At 51.8% G+C, this 9,298-nt stretch overlaps 1 protein-coding gene across 1 annotated transcript; it reads left to right on the forward strand.

Moving 5' to 3' along the window:
- Nucleotides 1–2,642: 2,642 nt before the first annotated feature.
- On the forward strand, nt 2,643–9,076 carry LOC125444323 (cardiotrophin-2-like). The gene is made up of 3 exons (XM_048516751.1): nt 2,643–2,658; nt 3,961–4,106; nt 8,561–9,076. Exons 1-3 carry the CDS (start codon nt 2,643–2,645, stop codon nt 9,032–9,034), a joined length of 636 nt encoding a protein of 211 aa, XP_048372708.1. The 3' UTR covers nt 9,035–9,076.
- Nucleotides 9,077–9,298: the final 222 nt, after the last annotated feature.

The following is a 9,298-nucleotide window of genomic DNA, read 5'->3' on the forward strand; positions in this document are numbered from 1 at the left end:
GCTGTTTTCCCCGGCGGGGGGGGGGGGGGGACAGGTCGGTCAATTCCAGGGTTGGAAATTCCTGGAGCTTTGGGGGTGGAGTTTGGGGTGGGCGTGGTTTGGGGGAGAGCAGGGACCTCGGGCGTAAAAGGCCGCCCTAAAGCAGTTGTTTCCTCCAGAGATCTGGCTCTGGGCCCCTCCTAGTGACTAATCCCCAATTTTGGGTCTATCATCCCTGCCTCTGGGAGGCTCTGTAATCCTCTGTTCTTCTACTGTCCAGTCCAGTCCAGAACCTTTATTAGGCATATAATCAAGAAAATACCAAACATTTCCAGATACATTAAAAAAATCACTCATTGTTACATTGTAAAACACCAAGTAACACAAGCGAGTTCACACCCTAAGAAACTGAATGGTGCTATGTGTTTTGAAGCATCTAATATTTTTCAAAGTTTGAACAGGACCCACAGGATAATAGTATAACATAAAAACATGTACTTGACTTGGAGATTATTTTCATATATATGTATTTTTTCCTATTGCTTCGTAGGAATAACAACATAAACAAAAATTTCTTTGTACCAAAGTTATACAAACCTATTGCTTCATAGAAGAATTATATACAGAAAAATCATGTCATAATGAACAACAAATGTTAGGTAACAAACAATATTTCAGTCACAATGTAACATAGCAATGTTGAAAAATATTAGATACTTCAAAACACATAGCACCATTCCGTTTCTTAGGGTGTGAACTCGCTTGGGTTACTTGGGTTTCCTTCACACTCTGAGTTTGTTTACATTGTAAAATATGCCTTTAAAATATGGCAACTGCTTAAACATTTTTCTTTTATCGGAGAACAGCGCGAATCCTGTTGGTAACAGTGCCCACAAGTCAATTCTAAAGTTGTTATACTTTGAATAATACAGCAAAATATGGGAGATTGAGTCTGATGTATAGGGACAGTACCGGCAGCGACGTTCGCTGTGTGGAATATTGAGAAAGCGCCCTTGGAGGTAGACTGAGGGAAAGGAGTTGTTCTTCCACGGTCTTTTGGGTTGGGGGCCGGTGCGAAATTTGTGGGTGTCTAGCAAGCTTTTCGCGTGCTTATTATTCCCTATCCAAGCTGCCCCCAAACAATTCAGTGGGCCTGACGGGATCAAGGTGAGCCGGGACACAGATGCCCCCAGAGTGGTCTGTGCCGTTACGGACCCCATTCCAGAAACTTTGCCCTCAGTTGTGGGGTAGACAAAAGGACAGTTGAAGGACGAAGCTATTGGGGGGTGGGGGGAAGTTCACCTGTTTCAGCCCCCTGGTAAGCAAGTGAGCAAGAAACAAAGAAAGAACACCCATTTTTGGAAGGGAGGCCATTTTTTAAAATTCAAAAGTTGCTGGATTCCCCCATGCCAGCCCAACGAGCGGACCCAAAAGGTACATCCAGGAGCGGAAGCAGCAAGCAGAGTAAGGTTGCCAAATCCAGCTGGGAAATTTCTGGAGATTTGGGGATGCAGCCTTGGGAGGGCGGGGTTTGGAGAGGGAAGGGTATCATGCCGCGGAGTCCACATTCCAGCGTGGTGTAGTGGTTTAGAGCAGGTGGATTCTAATCTGGAGAACCGGGTTTGATTCCCCACTCCTCCACCGGAGTAGCAGAGGCTTATCTGGTGAACCAGATGTGTTCCCACACTCCTGCATTCCTGCTGGGTGACCTTGGGCTAGTCACAGTTCTCTCAGGACTCTCTCAGCCCCACCTGCCTCACAAGGTGTCTGTTGTGGGGAGAGGAAGGGAAAGGAGCTTGTAAGCCACCTTGAGTCTCCTTACAGGAGAGAAAGGTGGGGTATAAATCCAGACTCCTCCTTTTCTTCAGAGCAGTCGCTTTCTCCAGGAAAGCAGGAGATTGATTGAAATTTCAGGAGTTCTCCAGGCCCCACCTGGAGGTTGGCAGAGCTAAGAGAGAAGCCCCAGGTGAGAGCCAAGGGGCGGAGCCAGGACAAACTGATGGGTTTTGAGCACTGTCTGTTAGACTCCAATAGACTGGCTTTTTGGCCTTCCATGAGGTTACCTGGTTTTGCAGGACGAACACCTGAAATCCTGTGTCGCCAGCCAGGAATGCCTTAGAAACGAAATACTTCGCAACCGTCCTCCTGGGCCCTCTTTTCTATTCCTTTCTTTTCTTTTCTCCTCGTGCAGGAAATAGAAGTGATTTCACAATCGGCCCCACCTCTTTTCGCCCTCCCTCACATCCTTACTCCCCCCCCACACACACACACACTGCCACCCCCAGCCGATGTCTTCTTAAGAACAGACTCCAGGAAATGCTTTATTTCCCCCTTTCTGGAGGAGGTGTTTGCCTCCAAGGGGAGGGGAGGAGAGCTGGGGAATTACAGAAGATGGGGAGAGCACCTTGTCTGGCTATAAAGAAGCCTCTCGCTGGGGCTCAAGTACCAGCCAGAGCTTCAGCCCAAAAGGAGGAGTCAGGCAGAGGTGTTAGGAAGAGAGCATCCTTGTAGAAGGAATTCAGTACAGCAGAGAGATGCCCTCATCTTCCACTTGGGGGCAGCAGTAGAAACTTTCTGGGATACCTTCATCGGCCATTTGGGGGCGACAACGAGAAACCAGCCTCCCAAGCAAGATTGAACGGTTCCATCAAATCGAAGTAGCCATGACTTTCCCCTTGGGTAAGTACAGTTCTTTGGCCAAGACCCCAAGAATGAAGCATAGGGGTCAAACTCGCAGCCCTCCAGATGTTATGGACTACAGTTCCCATCATCCCCTGCCAGCTGGCAGGGGATGATGGGAACTGTAGTCCATAACATCTGGAGGGGCGCGAGTTTGACACCTGGGGATCTTCTACGGGTGGAAGACTTTCAGAAGGCGTATGACTCATCCGAATGTCTGTGACAATGTTGACAAGTCCATGTGGTTTTTTAAAAAAACTTTTGCATGTTGTGTTTTTAATGGATGTGTTTATGTGAGGAGATGTTTTAATGCTGTAGCTACCTAGAGATCCTGTATATGTTAAAAAATAGAGAAAATCGATCAATCGGTACTAGCCCAGGCTAGCTCCAAATTTGTTAGAGCTTGGCTGCTAAGCAGGGTTGGTCCTGGTTAGTATTTGGATGGGCGGCCCACTCAGAAAGATCTGGGTTACTATGTAGAGGAAAGCTGACCTCTTGCCTTGTGTGTCCCTGCATGGCAGGGGGTTGGACTTGATGGCCCTTGGGGTCTCTTTCAGTTCTATGATTCTATGAACGCTGGGAATGGCTGCCACAAATTGGTGGCCTCTTGGTGGCACATTATTATTATTGTTGATGCTGCTGCTGCTGCTCCTATTACTATAGGAGCAGCAGTGGTGTAGGAGGTTAAGAGCTCGTGTTTCTAATCTGGAGGAACCGGGTTTGATTCCCAGCTCTGCCGCCTGAGCTGTGGAGGCTTATCTGGGGAATTCAGATTAGCCTGTACACTCCCACACACGCCAGCTGGGTGACCTTGGGCTAGTCACAGCTATTCGGAGCTCTCTCAGTCCCACCCACCTCACAGGGTGCTTGTTGTGGGGGGAAGGGGAGGGAAAGGAGATTGTAAGCCCCTTTGAGTCTCCTTGCAGGAGAGAAAGGGGGGATATAAATCCGCTCTTCCTCCTCCTCCTCCTCTTCTTCTTCTTCTTCTTCTTCTTCTTCTTCTTCTTCTTCTTTTTCTTCTTTTTCTTCTTTTTCTTCTTCTTCTTCTTCTTCTTCTTCTTCTTCTTCTTCTTCTTCTTCTTCTTCTATATAAATAAGCTGAAGATCGGAAGGCACACGAAGGGTGCTTTTCCCTAGAATCCGGGTTTGTGAGTCTCCCCACTCTTCAAACCAGTCCAAGTCCCCGTTTTTGCGGTTCAGAAGATCACAAACAAGGAAGACTTGTGGCCAAAGTCTTTGCAGCACACCCGGCAGCAAAATGTGGGGATCTCTATCTGTAGCAACCTGCTTGTACCTTCTTAGCTAGAAGCCTCCTGGTGGTTTGCGCTGTCTTCCTGCACGTGGTCTCCCCGCGGCCTGATCTTCCTGCCGCCGCCGTTTCCATCAACCAAACCTTCAACCTGGCCCGCCACATGCAACTCAACAGCACTGTCCTTGTGCACACCTATGTAAGTACCAGAGGGGAACAGTGAGGCAATCACTGGAAATGACGGCTAGGGTTCGCTGGTTTAGCTGTAGATTTTTGGGTGAATCTGAGGGCATCGTCATGATGTCATTTCCGGCTTTCAAGCCGCTCCTTCCTCTTGGGGGACTGGTGTCTGCAGCGTGGCGGTGTGTTCTAATTCTGGGAGAACCCCAGATTTCAGCTCAAAGTTGATAGACCTACAACCAAGCCACGTTGCAAGGTTCAGGAGGAACGGAAGTGCTTCAAGATGAGTAGCGTTGCTGACTCCATCACCTTACAACCTCCAGGTGGTGGCTGGATATCTCCTGCGATTGCAACTGGTCTCCAGGAAGGGTTGTCAATTCCAGGTGGTACCTGAAGATCTCCTGCTATTACGACTGATTTCCAGGAGACAGAGATCAGTTCACCTAAAACAGGGGTCTGCAACCTGCGGCTCTGGAGCCACATGCGGCTCTTTCAGCCTTATACTGCGGCTCCGCGTGGCCTGGCGGTCGGAGGGTAGCGTGGGTGTGTCCCTCCAGCCCTCCAGAGCAGCGCTGGAAGGAGAGGTGAGTGGAGGGGCCGAACTGAAGGCGCCTCTCCATGCGGAGCCGCCTCTCCGGCTCAGTAGATCTTCAGGGCCATGGAAAACAGGTCCAAATGGCTCTTTGGGTGGTAAAGGTTGCAGATCCCTGACCTAAAGAATATGGTCACTTTGGAAGGTGGACCAGAGGCGTAGCTGGGCCAAACTGCGCCCGGTGAGCAGTCTATATTTTCCACCCGCCCCCCATGGCCCTGATGGGAACTACACTTCCCAGGAGACCTTGTGAGCCCCAAGGTTTCCTGGGAACTGTAGTTCCTCAGGCCGTTTTTAACCTGTACTGTGAACAGGCCTTTTTTTCCAGCCTGAAAAAGTTATAGGAAAAGGAAAGGAACTAAAGTAAGTGTAGGAAGTGGGGTGGGGGGCGCCGTGGGGGGAAGGGGGAGGGGCCTGGGGAAGGGGGAGGGGTCAGGGGAATTTTGCGCCCCCCACATCACCCAAAACCCGGTTCGTGGTGCACCACCCCCGCCCCCTGGTAGCCCCGCCTCTGAGGTGGACTCTATGGTATTCTACCCCATTGAAGTCCCGCCCTCCCCAAACCCCGCCCCCCTCAGGCTCCACCCCTCAAATCTCCAGGTGTTCCCCAACCCAGAGCTGGCAACCCTATCCTAACCTTCATTCTCTTCCTGAACCAGAGCAGACCTGTACTGACGACAGGAAACACAACACTAAGTCTGCCCCTGGCTCCTTTGTTCCACAACTATAATGACCCTGCAACATGATCCAGGGTGTGGAGGTCCGTCCCTCACCCTCTCCGAATTTGGGATCAGCAGAAGAGGCCACAATGGCTCCCAGGCCTAATATCCTTGCTCTGCAGGGTGGCTGCGTGCCCAAATATTTGTAGGCTCCACTTCCCCCAACCTGCCCGGGTGTAAGATGCCAGATGTAAATGAGGTCATCCCTGCCCATACCTGGGCAGGCGGGCGGGCTGCCAGCATCCACCGAAACGAGAAACTAACTTAGGTGGAATTATGGTTCATTAGTCTGGGAAACGAGAGGCCTGTTTCTCTGCCCACGAATTCCAAATGGGTGAAGGGCCGGCGGGTGCCGCCCCCGGAATTACTCAGAGGTGACAGCAGAAGCGTATATTTCCTAGTGGCCTCCCCCAAGTCCAAATACCGATCCATTTCTGTGGGTGGCTGACCCTAATAGTTTTACCTCACACTTGCAGAATATATTTACTACCTTTGTTTTCCTGGTAAGACACCTATGCAGTAATTCAACCGTTACAGCCTTTCCCAGCGTGCAGCTAGTTGCAGGGGCGTACTACCCAGGGGAAATATGCAGTGGTGGGATCCAAAAATTTTAGTAACAGGTTTCCATGGTGGTGGGATTCAAACTGTGGCGTAGCGCCAATGGGGCTGGGCGGGGCATGACAGGGGTGTGGCCGGGCATTCCTGGGCAGGGCTGTGGCAAGGACGCAGCCGCTGCGCCGGTCCTTGGGCGGGAAACGAATGCACGCAGGCGCAGGCTGCCACGCACGCCGGTGCACCTCCTGCTAGACTGCTTCAAGTTCTGCGCGCTACTGCTGAGGAGGAGGAGGGGCGTAACTAAGGCAAAAATCACGGGGCAAAACCACCAATTAGTAACCCCCTCTCGGCACACACAAATAATTAGTAACCTACTCTCGGGAACCTGTGAGAACCTGCTGGATCCCACCTCTGGAAATATGGTGTCAAATGTCCCCTGGCTGCGGCCATTTAGTCACGTGGGGGGCAGAAAATCACCCTCACACCCCTCCTTCTCCCCCCCCCCCCATGTCCATACACTGACCTTAAGACCTGGTGCAAAAAAAAAGTTGTTTGGTTGTGGTGTGGGAGGGCAGCTGCCCATGGCAGGGAAGGCAGAAAACTCAGATTTTGCACCAGGCTACATTTTCCCTAGATACGCCTCTGACTAGGAGGTGGATGGGAGAACTGAGCGAACGAAGTACGTGGAGAGACCGTGTATCTTCTCTCTTTCTCTAACCCAGCCATTCTCAACCGGGGTTCCGTGGTACCCTGGGGTGCCGTGAGCATGTCCCAGGGGTACCGCGGCAACACTACCGCCCCCCTCCCTCATTTTTGTGGTGACTCCCACCAGCGCCAGCAAGGACATGGAGCTGGCCCATGGGGCAGGGCCTGCCACAAGGTCAGCAGCCGCCGCCACCCCCAGTGCTTCCCTTCACCCTGGGAGGGGAAGGTGGGGGGTGTGGCAAGCAGGGGCAATGGGAGGGAAAGGTGGAGGGTGGCGGCAGGGGTACTGTGAGATATGAGGAGTGAGGTCAAGGGTACCCTGACCTCGAAAAGGTTGGGAAACACTGCTCTAACCTCTGAAGCAGGAGGCCCTAAGCCTTTCTGAGCTGGTGGGTGCCTTTGGAATACTAATGCTGAGTGATAGGCGCAACCACAAAATGGCCGCCAAAACAGAAGCTAGCCACAAAATACCAGGGGGTGTGGTTACGCCGGACTTTAATAGCAACTCTTCAGCTTTTCAGGCTTAAGACAATGTCTTTTGTGAAACCTCCCTCAGAGTGCCCCCAGTGAGCTTGTCAGCTGAGTAGAGATTTGGACTCAGGTCTTCTTAGCCACAAGGCCACACTGGCTGTCTCCACCATGGCTGGCCGCTGCTAGAGAGGCAGAGGCTTAATTTGGAACACGAGAAGAGCCCTGCTGGATTAGACCAGTGGCCCATCTAGTCCAGCATCCTGTCTTACACGATGGCCAACCAGTTTCTTCTGGAGGGCATAAAGGTTGAGGTCTTCCCCTGAGCAGCAGTGGCGTAGGAGGTGAAGAGTTCGTGTATCTAATCTGGAGGTACCGGGTTTGATTCCCAGCTCTGCCGCTTGAGCTGTGGAGGCTTATCTGGGGAATTCAGATTAGCCTGGGCACTCCCACCCACGCCAGCTGGGTGACCTTGGGCTAGTCACAGCTTCTCGGAGCTCTCTCAGCCCCACCTACCTCGCAGGGTGTTTGTTGTGAGGGGGGAAGGGCAAGGAGATTGTCAGCCCCTTTGAGTCTCCTGCAGGAGAGAAAGGGGGGATATAAATCCAAATTATTCTTCTTCCTCTTCTTCTGATGTTGCCTCCTGGCGCTGGAATTCAGATGACTGCCTATCAACGGAAACGATTCCTTCAGTCATCATAGCTAGCAGCCACTGATAGATCCCTCCGCTACGAATTTGTCTAATTCCCTTTTTAAAGCTGTCTATGCCCGGGGCTATCACTACATCCTCGGGCAGCAAATTCCACAATTTAATCACTCACTGTGTAAATAACTATTTCCTTTGTCTGTACTGAATCTACCGCCCATCAGCTTCACCGGATGCCTTCAAGTTCTAATATTTTGGGAGAGGGAGAAAAACAATGTGCTCTGTTTTGATCTCACAAAAGCGTGGAAGTTGAGACACTGAGAGGCTAGACTCAGTGGTGGGATCCAAAAATGTTAGTAACAGGTTCCCATGGTGGTGGGATTCAAACTGTGGCGTAGCGCCAATGGGGTTGGGCGGGGCATGATGGGGGCGTGGCCGGGCATTCGAGGCGGGGCTGTGGCAAGGACGCAGCCGCTGCGGCGGTCCTTGGGCGGGAAACGAATGCACGCAGGCGCAGGCTGCCACGCACGCCGGTGCACCTCCTGCTAGACTGCTTCAAGTTCTGCGCGCTGCTGCTGAGAGGAGGGGCGTAACTAAGGCAAAAATCACGTGGCAAAATCACCAATTAGTCACCCCCTCTCGGCACACACAAATATTTAGTAACCTACTCTCGGGAACCTGCGAGAACCTGCTGGATCCCACCTCTGGCTAGACTGGATTGGGTCAGATAGTTGGGTTTCTGGCTGCTTTCCTTCCTCATGTTCACTCCTGTATGTGTGTTTTTTCAGCTGATCCACCAAGGCAGTCCGTTTAGCGACCCTGACTTTGGTGCCCAAAGGATCGGTTATGAGGGGGTACCGTCGGCCGACATGCCTTTCCTCACCTGGTGTAACCTCAGTGACTATGACCGCCTCAGTCAGAACTACAAGGCCTACAAGAAGTTCTTCGAGTTCCTGGTGCTGGTCCGGAATGACCAGATGGAGCTAAACTCCGACAAAGAGGACCTGGTGGAGATGCTGAAAACCACCCAGCTTCATATCCGAGGCCTAATCAACAACTTGACTTCCATCATGGAGGCCTTAGAGTTCCCAGTCGCCAGGACCGAGGACACGCTCACGTTGCAGGCTACTGGAACCAACAACTTTGAGAAAAAGGTTCGGGGGTACGTAGTGTGCCTCAAGTACAAAGAGTGGATTGACCGGACCGTGAAAGACTTTGCTCGCCTCGCAAAGAAATTCCCTCTACCCAGCTTCTCACCCTAAGTTGTGCTGAGGAACCCACTTGTGTTGAAGGTAGTGGATATCATAGGGCAGTGATGGCGAACCTATGGCACGGGTGCCAGAGGTGGCACTCAGAGCCCTCTCTGTGGGCACGCACAGAGTTCATCATGGAGGGGAGGGGGAAATCGCCCCCCACACACACACACATCTAGGCTGGCCTGGGCCGCTGGGCTTGATTATTAGCATTAAACCTAAGACCTAGTTTTGGGGAAGCAGTGTAGGCAACCCTGTTAAGCGCTGTTAAAC

The sequence above is a fragment of the Sphaerodactylus townsendi genome, linkage group LG15 (genome assembly GCF_021028975.2).
Source record: "Sphaerodactylus townsendi isolate TG3544 linkage group LG15, MPM_Stown_v2.3, whole genome shotgun sequence".
Taxonomy (NCBI): domain Eukaryota; kingdom Metazoa; phylum Chordata; class Lepidosauria; order Squamata; family Sphaerodactylidae; genus Sphaerodactylus; species Sphaerodactylus townsendi.

What these genes read in the sequence shown, in the direction of transcription:
- LOC125444323 (XM_048516751.1), top strand. An exon ending in CTGTCCTTGTGCACACCTAT is followed by an intron (nt 4,107 to 8,560) that starts GTAAGTACCAGA and finishes GTGTTTTTTCAG; the next exon opens with CTGATCCACCAAGGCAGTCC.